General features: G+C 43.6%; 1 protein-coding gene across 9 annotated transcripts in view; it reads left to right on the top strand.

The window, feature by feature from the left end:
• The window catches only part of wwp1 (WW domain containing E3 ubiquitin protein ligase 1), a 62,004-nt gene that overhangs the window by 8,487 nt on the left and 35,674 nt on the right, over nucleotides 1-17,843 (top strand). For all 9 annotated transcript variants that reach the window (XR_013788552.1, XR_013788553.1, XM_079490227.1 and 6 more), the window contains exons 2-4: nucleotides 10,088-10,148; nucleotides 12,218-12,308; nucleotides 13,416-13,554. Coding sequence is in view for 7 of the 9 variants with exons in the window: in XM_079490227.1 (XP_079346353.1) it covers nucleotides 12,239-12,308; nucleotides 13,416-13,554 (209 nt within the window). In the remaining 2 variants the exon portion in view is untranslated. The remainder of the gene's footprint in view (nucleotides 1-10,087; nucleotides 10,149-12,217; nucleotides 12,309-13,415; nucleotides 13,555-17,843) is intronic.

The following is a 17,843-nucleotide window of genomic DNA, read 5'->3' on the forward strand; positions in this document are numbered from 1 at the left end:
TTATTGATATGTGCAATTGTTATATTTATACTATCTTGATGAATTGAATATAGGAGCACAATGGAACCGAGTCCCCATGACTTCTTTGTGTTAAAGTTCCTAGCCTAAATGTTTGACGGTACCGCGTGCTGTCTGACTACTCAAGTATTCAATCAATAAAAGCCAGAGCTAGTGAATAGATGAAGCCTACCATTGCACAGTTGCTGTAGAATTTCAGGTGATGGTGTTACTGTTATGATGACTCGCATATCTACATAAGGGCTTCACCCTGGTTGCTGACCTAGCTGTGCATCCTACTTGTGTTTGCAAGATGCTCTTTTTGTTGCGACCGAAGGTTGCAGTGAACTATGAAACCTTGCGTTTTTTTGTCACGTCACATCACTCATGTCACGTCACTATACTTAGGGAAAGCCCCCATATATGCCCAGGTCTCGTGATATCACTATGACATAGGTCTCGTGACATCACTATGACATCATCAGGGATGATAGTAAATCAGGGATCATATCATAGTAAATTGCTGTCGCAAGTAAGCCCATATGTGGAGATCCCCGATGTCATCAATATTAGTATGGATATACTGTATGTCAGAACCTGTTCTGACATTCCATATGTTGATCCTTCTCCATCCATTCTTCCTCTTTGATGTCTCCCTTTTGACTGATACTTGTCCATTTAAACTCTAGACGGGCCTGCCCCAAAGTTATTTGTGCAGCTGCGCCCGGCTGCCGGCAAAAACTGAGAATTCTCAACAGGCCTGAAAATTAAGGCCCGGCCCTACCCGGGCCCTCATCAAACCCTGTACACTCAAGACACTGCCACAGCTGCCACCCTTAAATCCCCATATATGGAGCTGACCATTGTCTGACATTCCATATGTTGATCTGACCTCATCAAACCCTGTACACCAAGGGTAGGCAACCGTAGGCACCAGTGCCAACATTGGCAGAAATATAGCAGAGTAGCGTATTTTGACGGAAACAGGAATCAGCCAGCCAATGAGACGGTGGGAGGCGCGGTTTAGATTCCAGCGGCTCTCCTCGCGTGGGCTTTGCCCAAAGCTCTGGTTAGTTCCCAAATCACGGGCCAGTAACACTTGTGTGAATGAAGCGTTCAGTGGGTGATCACTGGCACACTGGCAAGTGTGTGAGAGAGTATTTTTGGTTTTAAATAAACTATTTAAAAAAATGCAGTCAAACGAAGTGCATTCTACATTCATTAAAACTGAACTCTGTTATTGCCCTGAGTCTAATGATCATTATAACAAAGTGAAAGGAAATATTTAAAAAGAAGGAAAAACTTTATATTTGTGGATAATCAAAATATGTTGGAATTTTTCACGTGGTGTCATTAAAATTAATGCATGTTGATATGGCACACTGACAATCTAGAAAATAAAAACATGGCACTTAATTTAAAAACGGTTGCAGACCCCTGCTGTACACTCAAGACACGCTCCATAAATGGCCAGTGCGCTTCTCGCCCTCAGGCGTCTAATACTGGTATAGTTTGACTGCCTCATCAGTCTGTCACCTTTATTTTGTATTGTAGTCTCCACCAGGCCGAAGGCATGGGGAGAGAGTATGTTTTGCACTCCGTCCGTGTGTGTGTGTGTCCTTCCGTCCGTCTGTTACCAGCTAATCTCCGGCACCGTTAACCCGGTCGATGCCAAACTTTGCACACACACTCCCTGGACGCCAACGATGAACCTCTGCCCCGCATTTTCCAGAATGGCCTGTTATAGCGCCACCATGAGGCAGCTTTTCAAAATTTTTAACTAAAACTGCACCGATCGGCGTGAAACGTTGCATGCACACTCCCTAGAGGCCAAGGACAAACCTTTGACCTGCATTTTCTGCATCTGCCTTTTTATAGCGCCACCAGGAGGCCACATTTTTTGATATTACTCCTCCAGATTCTGTCCAAAAATCTCACAAATCGTTACACAGTATCTCTATGGTCATGTGCTCAAGTCGGATCTGTCCGATATTTCATATTCCATCCTAATTGGCTATAATTGGCTTTCACAGTTTGCAAGATTGCCCCGTTTTGAACAAAAGCCTCAAATCATGAACGCAGCATGCAATTTACGTGAAATCATTCACACATTTTCTTACTAGGCTGAGGAATATATCCCACCCTTTTCACATTGGCCTGTTATAGCGCCACCAACAGGTTGATTTTTGCAAAACACATTTTTGGAACAAAATGCCTCAAGTCATCCAATTGCCATCAAAGGCAAACATACATGTTTATATTACTCCTAAACATTTTGCCAAACATCTCACACAGTCCTATCCTCCTGGTGGAGACCTGTGCCCAGAAGGGCACCTTTTCTAGTTTGTACTGTTTACCACCTTACTGCCTTACAAGTAGTGCTGGGTGTTTTGCAAGCATTTCTTTTATGCTTTTTGGCAAATATATAATGAACATCTCACTTGTTTTGATAGCAGATGGTTGCTCAGCCTCACATGGGAGGCATATATTGGGCATATGAGCAGGGCTACTTGTCTACCAGTCCTACCCAACACCAGGGTCTACATATTTACATTTCTCAATGGAAGAGTAGGGAGACCGCATAATTCAAAATCAAGATACCAAGAGGGTTTCGTAAAGACTCGTCCCTGCCTGCCTACAATTGGCCTACCCAACGTCCCCTTCTGTTTTTGGCATTTGTGCCTTTTATTGATAGTTACAGGGAAGACTGACAGGAAAGAGGGAGAGAGTGAAGGGGAGAGACATGCAGCAAAGGTCGTCATGAACGGGACTCGAGACTCGGGACTCGAACACGCAACATATAGGCCAGAGCCTGCTTTGCCTCTAAGTCATGTGTCACATTCGCGAGCATGGAAATGGTGCCGGTGTCACTGCACCAGTAAACTTTAGACTTTCCCTACTTGCAGGACTCTGGGGGACGTGGATTTACTATTCTGTCCATATCTATCTATCTATCTCTCTCTCTCTCTCTCTCTCACAGGGCTGACTCAGCTCAAGCGAACAGTGGGATTCGAGATGTGGATTGGAAGGAGATGTGGATTGGAAGTGTAATGACCGAGCTGGCTGCCAGATTGGGGTTTTCTAGCTGTATTGGGTATTAGAATGTGAAAATGCCCCGCGGGCGCCGCACCTCAATACTTCTTACTAGTAGTAGTTGTAGTAGGATGAAGCTCCGCCCTACTTCTAGTAGGAGGGGGGCCAATCAGTGGCAGGCGGGGTCAGGTCTTTACGCAATCCTATCGGTTCCGCGAATGACGCAGGGAGACCACCTCCAATCACTGTAATCACTATAGTGTATGTGAGAGATTTGTGGGGCACACAGTAGGGGTCTGGTTTGAGTCCTGTGCAAGCTGGGAAAATGCACACGCAGTGCACACGCACACACACACACACACTGTCCCATGTCTGTCCATTGTCAGTCCTAGGATCATGAGTATTCGGCTGAGACTTGGAGTAGTAGTTTGCAGGTCATGCAGTGTGCACTACTGTTTTGACTGGAAGGGTATTGTCAGTGTGCACTGACTGAGGACATGAACAAGCTGGGGTCTTCTAGAGTAGAGGGGTGGAGGAGGTGGTGGTGGCAGGCCAGTCTTGTGTCTATGCTGATTGCTAGCCTACCACCATCCCACTTCGTTTCACAATATGACGGGCAATGTAATTGAAGCTGCTGTAGAATAGCATTTTATTTGGACACAAATGATTTTAAACATTGATTTTTCTTCAAACGGGCAACAGCAGTGCATTAGCACAGTTTTGTTTTTCAGCCATTGAGTATGGTGTTTTCTTTATAGAAAACCACCAGGTGCTTTGTGTAAAACCGCACATACAATACAACTTGTCACAAAAGTAAATCACTGACTGCAGTACTGCACAACCATGTACACAATGTTTATTATTAACTTACTGCATGTGAGGATGGTCTGACTCTGAATTTGTGAGTTACTACTGTGTCCCTTTTCTCAGTTTTCTGCGGTCTCAATTCTTGGTCCACTTGAACTTTGACTCAGTTAAAGGTATATTCAGTGATTTCACTTAAGTCAAATGTCTTTTTAAAAAAAAATGATCCTCCCTACTGTAGAGTGTGCTGACCATATAAGGAGTTCCTCCCTGTCCCCAGTTAACCCCTGGGGTCAAAAAAACGTAGGTTTCGTTTTTGGCTAGAGGGCCCAGCCTTCCTCCAATCCTTGGTGCACGTGCTGTTGGCCTGTTGCACGTCCCCCACTGTAGAGCGTGTGCATGTGCACATCTTGACGACGGGGCGGACCATGTTTTTTTCCCCAAATCACCCAAATCACTGAATGCTCCTTTAAGTTAAGTTAATTTTAAAACGAAGATCACATGCAATGGTGTAACATACTGCTACTCCCAACTACAACAGTACAATCTGAATTGTTAATTTACAGATTAGGGAGCAGATTCAAGCCCAGGACTTTATATAGCCCAGGGAGTAAGGTGTGTATATAAGGGTTTAAGGGTATTGGTCTCTTCCAGAGATGTAAAATATTGGGTAATTCTGGTACATCCTTAGTCTAGACGGTATAGTGTATCAGTAACCAGACGTGACCTATTGACCCCTGGGTGCTGCTTGGGAGGGGGGGGCTGGCGGAGAGAGTGGATTAACAGCCTGGCTAATATTCCTTTTCATTAGTCATTAGTCAGGGCCTTGGAGAGTGGTGGCAGACGAGCGCTGGATCCTGTCAGTGTCTCAGCCCCCCGGAGCTCCCTGCCTGGTTTGCCCCCTTGTGTGCTAATCGTTGTGAGCTTCCTTACTACCGTAATCTGAAAGTTTTTCCTCAGTCAGAAATTGAATCATTGTCTAATTTTCTAGTCTAGTTGATTTTATTATCTCTGAATCCATAATTTGCCCTCCAACCATACCTAGCTAGTAGCTACTATGAGTACTTTTTTGACTAGACAATCTAAACCAGCATGTAATTGTGTGACTGTTTTGTTGAACTTTGCAGAGACGGGCTGTTGTTTGTCTTCAAGAGGCCGACGGCCGTCTTTGCATCCGTTTGTCAACTGTTGTTGAGAAAATACGATACTCGGTTATATAGGTTATCGCTGTTAAATTATATCGATATTTCGCAATATGTTGGGAGTGGACAATGAAGAGAGATTTAAGGCTGCAGAACAGCTCTGTTAACCCCCTCTGTGTGTGTCGTTAGAACCGGGGTTCTCAACCCGTGGGTCGCGACCCCTCGGGGGGGTCACCAAATTATTTTGGGGGGTCCCCAAATTATTACAAAAAAAAAAAAATGTTTTGCAACTGAATGGCTGAAAAGTGGAAATGAAGAGTTTACATATAGTACACATAGTACATGCATACACCTTCCCTAATGATTATATCTGGTTTCAGTATTTATTTATGGTGTATTGTCTCTATTATTAAGGTTATTGTAGCAGTCAATTTATATTGTCGAGAGGGGGCGGGGCGGGGGTCCCGAGACATTGCCAAAGCATTTCTGGGGGTCCCCGGCCAAAAACGTTGAGAACCCCTGTTTTAGAACACAAGCTGGGACTGTTGAAGGCAGCATCGTTAAGTTGACACCAAAGAAAAGTAGACCATAAAAAGTTTTAATTACTTTGTTTAGTTTACCTCTAATAGCATATATGTGTGTTCTGTCTATGTTTGCATGACTCAGACGCCAAGAGTGAGCGTGCATCAGAGAGTTGCTCGGGCTGTTTTTTTGGGCCCATGCAGGACGACTGAGGACGACCTCGAGAGAGGTCGTCCTAGAGACTCTTTATTTCTCTCCATGTTAAGCATGCACTCAGACCACCGACTTACTCCAGTAAGCTGACACAGTGTCTTCACAAAATTTTCATATGTGATTGAAATATATGAAGTAGTTAATTTCATAATGGAATGGACTCAATGGACTGAAACCTTGCCCTAATTTGGCATACATCCTAATACAAATACAAATTGGATTAAATGACTCTCATTGGGGGCAAAACAAAAAACTGAATTGAACACTTTTGTTTCCCCTTGAATTCTCAGGCCTATGTCTCATAGGGTTAATGATGGTCATATTAAGCTGAGCATGTGGGTGTGGCCACTGGCCATAGTCTGAGAAAATAAATGAGAACATAATTATCTGTGCTCTGCTGTAATTTTAAATAAATGGTTATGGCTTGGGAAGTTTAGTCTTTCAGTCTCTCTCTCTCACTGTCTCTGTCTGTCTGTCTCTCTCTCTCTTTCTTTCTCTCTCTCTCGTGTGTGTGTTTGTGTGTGTGTGTGAGAATTTAGACATCAGAATCTGTTTACTTAATGTGGAGTATTGTGGGCTATAAGTGTTCTGTGCCTGTATAAAGAGCCATTTAGAAGTTACTAGGGTACCCTTTGAGTATTTAAAGTTAAAGATCACCATGGGAGGTGTTTAGGTAAGGATTAGGAAGAAGTCGTATTAATATTTACAACTCTATAACGTCGGCATTCGGTCATTGGTGCTTTTCTTTTGGTGCTTTTCGGTTGGTGCTTTTCGGTTCGGAGCTAGAATTATTATAATAGCGGTGGGTCCATTCGGTTCTGGGTAAATTCTTTGCGGGTTTATTTGGGGACGGGTTGGTCAAGTTCTACCCGTGAAGACCTCTAGCTACCCTCACAAAAATATGCAGTAATCCTGGTCTCTATACTGCCTCCCCCTGGCCAACGCATGTCACTTGATGGAGGGGAAAAGGAACTGGTTGGAATAACGTGTTCCTTCCACGCACTATGTCCAACCGGGGAAACTCTTCCCTGTCAGGTCAAAAGAGGCTTGGACTCCTTATGGAAACTCCCCCCTGTCGGGTCAAAAGAGGCTTGGACTCCTTATGCATTGAAACTCCCTCTGTCAGGTCAAAAGAGGCTTGGACTCCTTATGGAAACTCCCCCCTGTCAGGTCAAAAGAGGCTTGGACTCCTTATGGAAACTCCCCCCTGTCAGGTCAAAAGAGGCTTGGACTCCTTATGCATTGAAACTCCCCCCTGTCAGGTCAAAAGAGGCTTGGACTCCTTATGCATTGAAACTCCCCCCTGTCAGGTCAAAAGAGGCTTGGATTCCTTATGCATTGAAACTCCCCCCTGTCAGGTCAAAAGAGGCTTGGACTCCTTATGCATTGAAACTCCCCCATGTCAGGTCAAAAGAGGCTTGGACTCCTTATGCATTGAAACTCCCCCCTGTCAGGTCAAAAGAGGCTTGGACTCCTTATGCATTGAAACTCCCCCATGTCAGGTCAAAAGAGGCTTGGACTCCTTATGCATTGAAACTCCCCCCTGTCAGGTCAAAAGAGGCTTGGACTCCTTATGCATTGAAACTCCCCCCTGTCAGGTCAAAAGAGGCTTGGACTCCTTATGGAAACTCCCCCCTGTCAGGTGAAAAGAGGCTTGGACTCCTTATGGAAACTCCCCCCTGTCAGGTCAAAAGAGGCTTGGACTCCTTATGGAAACTCCCCCCTGTCAGGTGAAAAGAGGCTTGGACTCCTTATGGAAACTCCCCCCTGTCAGGTCAAAAGAGGCTTGGACTCCTTATGGAAACTCCCCCCTGTCAGGTGAAAAGAGGCTTGGACTCCTTATGGAAACTCCCCCCTGTCAGGTCAAAAGAGGCTTGGAGGCTTGGACTCCTTATGGAAACTCCCCCCTGTCAGGTCAAAAGAGGCTTGGACTCCTTATGGAAAATGTAAAGAGCACCAATATGCAATCGATTTTTTACATTCATTATTGGTATTACACTTGTAGCCTACAACATGCCAAGGACCCTCGAAATGAAAATGGCTGAAAATCACTGCTAGAGCTGTAAAAATCTTCTCTTATGGGGGTCCCTGGCATATATTTTCAAATTGGGGTCTGCAGGGCTATTATTGCAAACAGACAATGCTATCTCATTTCACAGAGGTTTCCTCTCTTTGCCATGACATTTCAAGTGGAATTTCAGGGATGTGATTGCAGAAGAAAAATGCATTAATGCCATGTCTTCTGCTTTGACCAACTGGGTCTGATTATTTTTTTAAATGCTTCCTTTAAAGATTTCATGACATCCAAAAATATTATTTTGTAGGTTTTCTGACCTCAATTACACCCCAAAGTGGATTTTCCCTGGTCTGGTCAGGAAAATACACAAAAATACACAGACATTATATATCACAAATGTCTATGTATTATATTATTGATTTTCTCGCAGAACAATGGGATTTACATTTATTTAGGTTGAAAATTGGCAAAGTTTCCGTTTAAGAGCGCTTCTCTGATTTCTGTTGTGTGAAGCAAAGCTTACTTTGATGATGTACAGTATGTTGCATCAAAGCATCATTCTATGGAACACACTGACCCCCAATAGCAGAGCAGGAGATTCTGTAAGGACCCCAATCTGAAAATATATGCCAGGGACCCCCATAAGAGAAGATTTTTACAGCTCTAGCAGTGATTTTCAGCCATTTTCATTTCAAGGACCCCCAGTTTGACCTGAATTAGGCTACCGTCCCCCATTTCTATCTCTGGGACCCCAATGTATATTGCAAAATCAAAGTTAATTTAACTCAGTGTACAGGGAAATTGGTATACCCATAGTATGTACACTCAGAGTTACAGACCCATAAGGGTCCATTTGGTTCCTAACTATCATTTAGCTGAGGACCCCCTGTAACTCCCTCAAGGACCCCTAGGGGTCCCTGGACCCCACTTTGGGAACCACTAGCCTACAAGCCAGTTGGTATGAGAGCTGCTATATTTGTTTAAGAAGCGCCAATAAACCATTTGAAAATAGAATACGGTAATTCAATTCTAAATACTGTCTCTGCTATAATTTCTGGATTTGTAAATGGCTACAAAACCCTTTGTTGTCATTGCAGGCCTGCTTTTTTTTATTGAAGTAATAAACAATACATGGTGAACAGTGAACAATAATGATCGTTTTTAAATGGGTAGCCATGGCCAGCATGGAATTTCATCTCTTGTCTTGTTTTCACTTGCCGCTTCCAGATGCAGGGACCAGTTTCCGAGTTATTTTCATAACATCATTAATTTGTGTGCGTGCGTGCGTGCGTGCGTGCGTGCGTGCGTGCGTGCGTGCGTGCGTGCGTGCGTGCGTGCGTGCGTGCGTGCCTCATGCTCAAAGTCATATACAAAGGTTGACACTAATTGGAACCTCTGTACAGGACCAGAAAAGAGTGGGTGTTTTAGTAACTGAAGCAGAAATGAATGGGTGTTTTGACTGGAATTTGTATACAGCCTTCCATCATGATCTGTTTACTCTGCTTGCTTCTATATCTAACTGCTGAAGAGAAACCCTTTGGGTGTCACAGTAATTATAATAATTATAATACAATACTTATAACGTGTTTGCCGTACTTTACAAAACAAAATACCTTACCAGTAAGACGCCCTGAGGGCGAGAAGCATGCACGCATTCGCCTGCCGGCAGACTGCTGGGTGAGCGCTGGCGCTTTGGCATGCGGGGGTCAGATCATCATATGGAATTAATTCTGTATTGGCCATATATGGAGTGTGTCTTGAGTGTACAGGGTTTGATGAGGTCAGATCAACATCTGGGATGTCAGAACAGGTCAGCTCCATATTGAGATCTAAGGGTTTGAGGTCAGATGTAGAGTTGTTGGCTGGCTCCATATATGAAGATCTAGGTGATGATCCAGTCTTCTCCATGTATGGTTATCCAGGGTTAGATGAGGTCAGTGTCGTGATCTTCATATAGATGGCCATATATGGTGGCGTAACGTGTCATGAGGCGTGATGTCACAAGGTGTGACCATATATGGAGGTGTGATGTCACGAGGCGTGATCATATATGGAGGCCTGATGTCACGGTGATGTCACAAGGCGTGACCATAATATATGGAGGTGTGATGTCACGAGGCGTGACCATATATGGAGGCGTGGGGTGACTAACTAATGGACGGACGGACAGGAGATGCAGGTTGTTATAGTAAATGCGATCTACAGTCTCAATTAAGGCAAAAATTTATAAAATAACATAACAATTTACAATTTACACTGTTGGACTGATGGTGTTAAAAAGGCTACTACTGTAGAATTAATTTACAAGCTGAACCAAAACCATGCACTGGCTGTGACACCTTCCTATTTCCTCTCACAGGGGAACCATGGGACACGGAGTAGGCTGACTGGGAGGGCCTAGCAAGCATCACACACGAAACGTGAGTATACATGATCTGTCTTAACCACATGAATCCTAGGCCTTATTATGGCCCAAAATGCCATGGAAATTGCACAGCTACAAGCTCACATGTGTTGTGACACAGATCGGCTATTTTCCACAAACATATTTGGTGTAGAGGGAGGGGGCCTAATATAAACTAGGCTTGGACGATTGGATTGAGTGATTGGCGATTGTCAATAATGTTAAAAAGGTGCTCCTAGATAAGTCGGGATAAAACATCAGATAAAAAAGGAGTACGGTAGATCCGGGCACTCAGAGTTAACAAGGTAGAAGATACTGTATTATACCAACATGTTTAGACCTATTACGGTCTTCATCAGTAAGACCGCTATAGGTTGAAAGATATTGAGTGCCCGGATCTCCTCATTTTTGATCCAATTGTTTTTATTGGCCGATTAGGCCATTGTCATTTTATTATCATTTTATTGTAATTTTATATCCACTCCACAAATATTCAACTCGGCACATGTAGCCTAAAGCGCAATATACAAAGCGTGCGTGAAATGCTAAGCACTTTGGTCCATGTTATGCAGTGCACATTCTTGTTGCACTGATTTCTAAAGAGACTGAAAAAGTCAGGGGTGACTAACCTAAATTACAATTAAGCTGTCTTGTCTAGTGGTTGCTGTCCAACCTATTCAAAGCGATGATTCATAAATCATATTTGAGAGCTAGATGACAACTGTACAAACAGATGTGCATTTCGCCCTGGCCATTTAACACCATTATGTATGAGTGACAGATGATCCGCATTTAGACAACTTGAAAAGCACGGAGCAATGAATCTACCGGTACTGAATCAGGGCTGTAAATAGGTTTTCAATGTAATGACTCCCGGGATGCAGTGTGGCGATCAGCCAAATTAATAATAAGCCAAAATAATACGTTCAGTGAATGACAGCACCCACATCCACGCTACTTTGTCAGTGACGTTGCCTGTGCATGGCGCTGGTTGGCTGCTCGCTGAACGCCCATAGCCTCTGGCAAATATGGAGACTTCCAGTATGAACCTGTCGCGGGAGTGAGAGGTTGTGTGTGCAGACCGGTGGTGCTGTGGCTGTTGATGGTACCCCAACTTTCAGCAGCTGTCAAAAAGTCCCCTAGGGTGGTTGAATATAAACCAATGTGGGATATGTTAGTAGACACCTTTACAAAAACATTGGTGAAGAAAATTCTTGGTAAGAAATGTATTCCCAGATTATACAGATTATACTGATAATATTCCCTGACTAACAGCAGGGATGGTCTTTTAGATGAGTCCCACTTCAACGACGTTAGGAGTCATATTTTGCCATTTTTACAACTTTAACTCCCATTTCATTTTATATGGTTAATTATAATGCGGTTATATATAAATTATTATTATAACTAAAGCTAGCAAAATATAAACAGTATAAATAAAAAACAGTACAGTAGTGCATCCCGTGGATGCAGAGGTCGTTGTTTTATTGCGTCCCTTAACCCATTCAGGCCTGACGTCGAAATTAAAAAAAAAAAAGTTTTCTAAATCATGACAATTTTCGGAAAGATTTGAGGCACATTTTAACGTTTTTTCAAAAATAGCAGACCTACGAGTTCATAGCGCGCCACTCGGTGGCGCGCTATGAGCTTGTAGATCTGCTATTTTTCAATAGCTAAATTATAACAATGTTTAAAACACCAAAACGGGTTCCCGCCCCAAAATGGGTTAATGGTTAATGTGGTTAAACGCTAACGTGACATGGATGCGTTCCAGGTCTCAATGGATTAACTATGAACTGCGTTTTGGGATGCAAAATGCACCCTACCGGTATTTTAATCTGCTGAATGGAGGAGAGATTATATGTGTTCATGCCCTCTCAACCGGACCATCTCGCCCCCTCCCTCAAGACTGCCAGTTTAAAGAGAAAAAAAACTTCTGGTACTTGTTAATAGCATTCTTTTTTTTAGAAAGAGTTTTAGAAAGTTGTCAGTGTTGTTCTGTGTACCAGGAAGGACTGACAGACAGAGTGTGTGTGTGTGTGTGTGTGTGTGTGTGTGTGTGTGTGTGTGTGCGCGCGCTTCTAGGCTTCCACTGTGGTGTATGACATGGCCACGGCCTCGTCTAGGACAGAGTCTAGCAATAACCACGGAGGAACAAAACAGCTCCATGCCATTGGTGAGTTCAAATATTTACATAATCAAGTACCTTTTCAGCTACATCAGCAACAGTTTCTCAACTTTTGAATTTCAAGGACCCACAGTTTAACGTTTGATAAGCATTAGGCCATGGACTCTCATTTGACATGATCTTTAACTCTAGGGCCCTAATCTACATCGTAATTGTAACTAGAAAGATTACAGTAATGGATTGCATTTTTATAGCGCTTTTCCAAGTGCTCAAAGCGCTTAAGTACACGGGCACAGTAGAGTGCATGCTGTTTCTACCTGAGATTTGACTAATGTGAATCAACGTGATTATGTAATTTTGAGCTTGACTTACATAAAACCAAAAGTAAATCTGGGTGCAGATACAGAGCTAATGATGACCAAACAAACACAGTTGTTTTGTGTTCATTCAATGACATTGCACCGTTATAATATAAGTGTAATGTAATAGGTGTGTAATGTAATAGGTTTACATATTATGAATAGCTTACTGTAGTTTCAAATATAGGCACATTGTAATTCAGCTGTGATTGGCTGTCAATGAGCAAGCCATGAACAACTGGGGGCGGCTGTGTCTCAGGAGGTAGAGCAGGTCGTCCAATGATCTGTGGGTTGGAGGTTCGAATCCCGGTTCCTCCTGTCTACATGTTGAAGTGTCCTTGGGCAAGACACTGAACCCTACACTGCCTCCAATCAGTCGGTCGGTGTGAGCTCGCTACCATTGGTGTGTGAATGTGGGAAGTGAGGATGCTGGCGTCGACTGTTTGCCGCTTCACCTCCCAATGTATGAATGAATGAACCATTGTAAAGCGCTTTGAGCACTTGGAAAAGCGCTATAAAAATGCAATTCATTAACGTTTTATTTGCAGTCATATTTTCATGTACAGACATTCAGACAATTTGGTCTCTGCACCACTGAGTGAGCAGCTGAGTGTTTGCTCAGGTTCTCTGTAGACCTCCAGGAACTCCCATTATGTTGTATCATTCTAGATGTCTAACATGGAGTAAGACAAACGGATGACCATGTACTAGTGATGTAAAATGAAACGATAAATATTTGTGAATTGCTTGTTTGGCCGATTTCATCATTCCTTCCCTCATCCTGCTGTGGCCATAGTTTCCTGTGCCAAACTCAAGAGGAAGAAGAGCCTGTTTGGAACGTCCATCTATGTGGAGGTGACCGCCGAGGGGGGATCATGTCGAACGGCAAAATCACACAGCTCCTCCAACCCCAAGTGGGATGAGAGACTCACTCTGTAAGCAACAAATGTTGATCATCTTAAGCCTGTCAGAAACAACAGACTTTCAAGCTAATGTGTCACATCTTTAGCTTGAAAAATCTGTTATTTTTGGTAAATGACATGGTCTTGACTGAATTCTTATTCTTATTCTTTACCTCCCCCTTGGCCAGCCGGGGCGCCTGATGGAGGGGGAAGGAACTGGTCGGGATAACGTGTTCCTTCCACGCACTACGTCCGGCCGGGGAAATTCCCCCCCTGTCAGATGAAAAGAAGCAGCTTGGACTCCTCATGCATAGAAGAAAGCATGAGGTCAGTCCGCTGCCCCCCCAGGTTGGCAGAGGAAGTGTAGCACTCAGGATTATTTACATTAGATAATTGACACTGGGTGAATAAAACGGGTTGCAAAATCGTGGGATAAAAAATATATATATATATATATATATATATATATATATAAAAATAAATCTATGTTATGTTTGGTAAATTACGTGGTCTTGACTGAATACTGTCTCTCTGGCTTGTGCTGTACCTCTCTATGCGTCTGTGTCTATTCCGCCTCCTAGTCTCTCTTCCTCGTTCAGCTGTAGCACATGAACTTTCTACGTGTGTTTGTTCTATAAGGCATACTGTACATAACAGGAATAGCTAGCACACAATAAAAGTGAAAGGGACATCCTTTCACGTGGTTTATTACCTCTGACGAAAAGACAACGGACGCCGAGAAACGTCCGTAGTCTGTTCGTCAGAGGTAATAAACCATGAGAAAGGGACATTTATTGTCTGCTGGTTATTCCTCTATTTCCATTTGTACCTGCCTTGCACCTATAAGAATACTCTTCTAATGGGAGTGTTGCAGGTGTTCTGCTTCTGCAGTTTCTCTTCCATACTTAACTGTGCATACAGCCCCTGGTGCGTTCCAGGAATAAGGGAAACTGAATTAATCCCAATGATATCTAGAGAACATGAGGAATACAGATGGGGCAAACCTCTCTCCGTTGAAATTCCCATTACTCTCTCTTACTCACATCACCTACTGTATGGCCCTATGTGCTGTAAGTTCTTCTGTTAATTGTCTTTTATAGGAAGAGAACGTCTGCTCTCACAATTTGCAGATTTTCTTTTTTTCTTCCAATCACGAGAGAGAGAATTGAAATGAGTGACTTGTCAAGTTGTCGCATAATACTACTTACTGAACATTGACACTGAAGAAACCTGGACCAAACATGTTTAGTAAACTGGAAGATTTGTATCTTGAGTTATGAGTGCAGAGTGCAGACCATCTCTTCTCACTGTATGTGTGCAAGTACCTGAAACAACACACAAGAAAATTATATGGCGCCTGAAGTTGAAGTTGGGGGGGTTGAAGTTTTTTCTTTATTGGGATGTGAAGCTACTCTGGATGTGCAATAGTTCATAGCTCATACACAACTATCCTCCTATGAAATGAAGAAACATCTGTCTGTCAATCATTCTATCCTGATCCAGATAAGACCCCTTTTGTAGAACCATGCCATAAAAATGTATCGCATCATGAATCATGATGCAACGTGTTGTGAGCTTGTAGATCGGCTATTTTTGCTACCCGCTGTGTGACAATTCACCCTTTATCAAGTCCTGCCCGTGGTTCTGCCCCTCTTCACACCCATTGGTTGCCGTTTCGTGGTTGGACAAAAATCCTCTCTCTCCATCCACTACCATTGAAATAGGTTTTAGGGTTGCTTCGTATTGATAATCTGTGCATTCAATTCTTATTTTAAACTTTATGTCAGTAAAAAGGAACATCACAGGTGCAGCATGGTGACTGGGCATATCATGTTTGTTTTTAGTTTTTTCCAAAAATGATGTTTTAGCTAATTCAACATAAACAAAGCGGAACCAGGGCGGAACAAGGCAGAAGAGCCTGCTGGTTAGTCAGTCAGGGACCAATCAGAAGGCCGACAAAGGGTGCATTAAGTATATAGGGCTTCCTTCAGTGGTTACTGTAAGTCAGAGAAGCCCTGTGGAGTCATCAGCAGCTTGTGTGGGCAGAACATTGCAGCTCTTTGGCGTCTGAATGGCACATGGCCGAATGCCAGACATGTCATCATGGAAGCTAATAGGCTTGATTGGATAATCAAGACAAAACGGTGTGCTGCTGTGTCGGTGGTCATGTTTTTGAGTGGTGCAGCCACTCCATAGACTAATAAAAGGATAGAGACTGAACTGGAGCGATAGCCCCGCCCCCCCACTACTCATTTCAGTGGAAGTTGCTCAGTGGCGTTTTGAAGAACCGTCTACTAATGCATTTTTGCGGAAATGCAAACGAGCGCTCAATGTTAAAGCCCAGATGCACGGGGTTTCCTCTTCATAAATCCACGGGTCCGCCTGCAGTCCCCCCTCTTGCCACTAGGGCCGAGCGCTTCAACGTTGGAGAGCCTCCCTGGGGGATTGAGCCACTCCAAGGAACAGCAATGTCCGTCCCTCCCTATGTCCATCCCTCTGTATGTATGTCCCTATGTTTAGGGTACCAACAGGGTACCACTCACTTCAGACAGGTCTGATTTTAGTTTTTTATAGTTGGTCAGGTCTCTTAACAATACACATTTAGGCTGTAATCCTGGATTGCTCCACTTTAGGTTATACAAAATTATAACCCCTGACCTTCAATCTGGAGTCATTTCAAATGTAGAATCCAGGTTATTGTTTTTAATCTCTTGAACCTCTTTAATCTTTTGGGCGTTCCCATTCTGGGCATGTCATAATAGGCGAACATTGTGCGAAAATATGCGATAATCTCATAATGCGTCGCAAATAGATTTGGAGTAGAAGGTGAAAAAGGAGTGGGTCATGTATTGACCCGTGGGGGACCCCAAACTACAACGTTTATAGGGTTTAAGTAGTTAATAGAACCAAATGTTTCCTTATGGAATCATTTTCTGTTCTTGCAAGATTGTAAATGTAGGCAGTTTTCTGCGCCAGGAGCTATATTTGTTCTCTGACGAGGAAGCTAATACAGAGAGAATGAATGCCAAAGTACACACTTCCAGTACTGTGGCAGTATCTCAACATTCGTCTCCCCAACCTGGTTTAGGTACTATACAGTATTAACCATTTTAACCCTGGCGTCCCTAATTTGGGTATGTCATTCTCTCTATAAACCAGTAAGACTCCCTGAGGGCGAGAAGCGACCACGCCCTAATGGGCATGTGCACGCATCCGCCTGGGTGACGGAAAACTGCTGGGCGAGCACTGGCGCTTTGGCATGGGGCGGGTCAGATCAACATATGTAAAGAATTCTGTACTGGCCATATATGGAGCGTGTCTTGAGTGTACAGGGTTTGATGAGGTCAGATCTGGAATGTCGGAACAGGAAGGACAGGTGGGGGCGGATCAACATGGAATGTCAGAACTGGTCAGCTTCATATATGGATATCTAAGGGTTTGAGGTCAGATGTAGAGTTGCTGGCCAGCTCCATATATGCAGATCTAGGTGATTGATGATATCGTTATCCAGGCTGGAGATGGCCATATATGGTGGCGTGACGTGTCACGAGGCGTGACCATATATGGAGGCGTGATGTCACAAGGCATGACCATATATGGAGGCATGTCACGAGGCGTGACCTGGAGGCATGTCACGAGGCGTGGCCATATATGGAGGCATGTCACGAAGCGTGACCATATATGGAGGCATGTCACGAGGCGTGACCATATATGGAGGCATGTCACGAGGCGTGACCATATATGGAGGCATGTCACGAGGCGTGACCATATATGGAGGCGTAACTAACTGGGGATACAGGTTCATAGTAAATGCAACCTACGGTCTCAACTTTGTGAGCTTGTAGATCAGCTATTTTTGTAATTATTTAGATTTGAAAATAAGGCATAAGTGCCTGGACCCACTGGAAAACGCAAATACAGATGGCTCCGCATTTATTCTATATAAAACGCATGGGTACAGATTAGACCAGCTATAAGAGATGCAAGGTAGAGATTAGACCAGCTATAAGAGATTCAAGGTAGAGAGAGGGGCCACAGCTATAAGAGATGCAAGGTAGAGATTAGACCAGCTATAAGAGATGCAAGGTAGAGATTAGACCAGCTATAAGAGATGCAAGGTAGAGATTAGACCAGCTATAAGAGATGCAAGGTAGAGATTAGACCAGCTATAAGAGATGCAAGGTAGAGATTAGACCAGCTATAAGAGATGCAAGGTAGAGGGGCCACAGAGTGAGGAGAAGGAGACATTTTTCATTAAAGCCACTGTAATGGATAGGTAGCTGTTTAATCCTCCTGAGCATTCCGAACACTAACATTTGTGT

Source organism: Electrona antarctica, assembly GCF_951216825.1.
Source record: "Electrona antarctica genome assembly, chromosome: 20".
Lineage (NCBI taxonomy): Eukaryota > Metazoa > Chordata > Actinopteri > Myctophiformes > Myctophidae > Electrona > Electrona antarctica.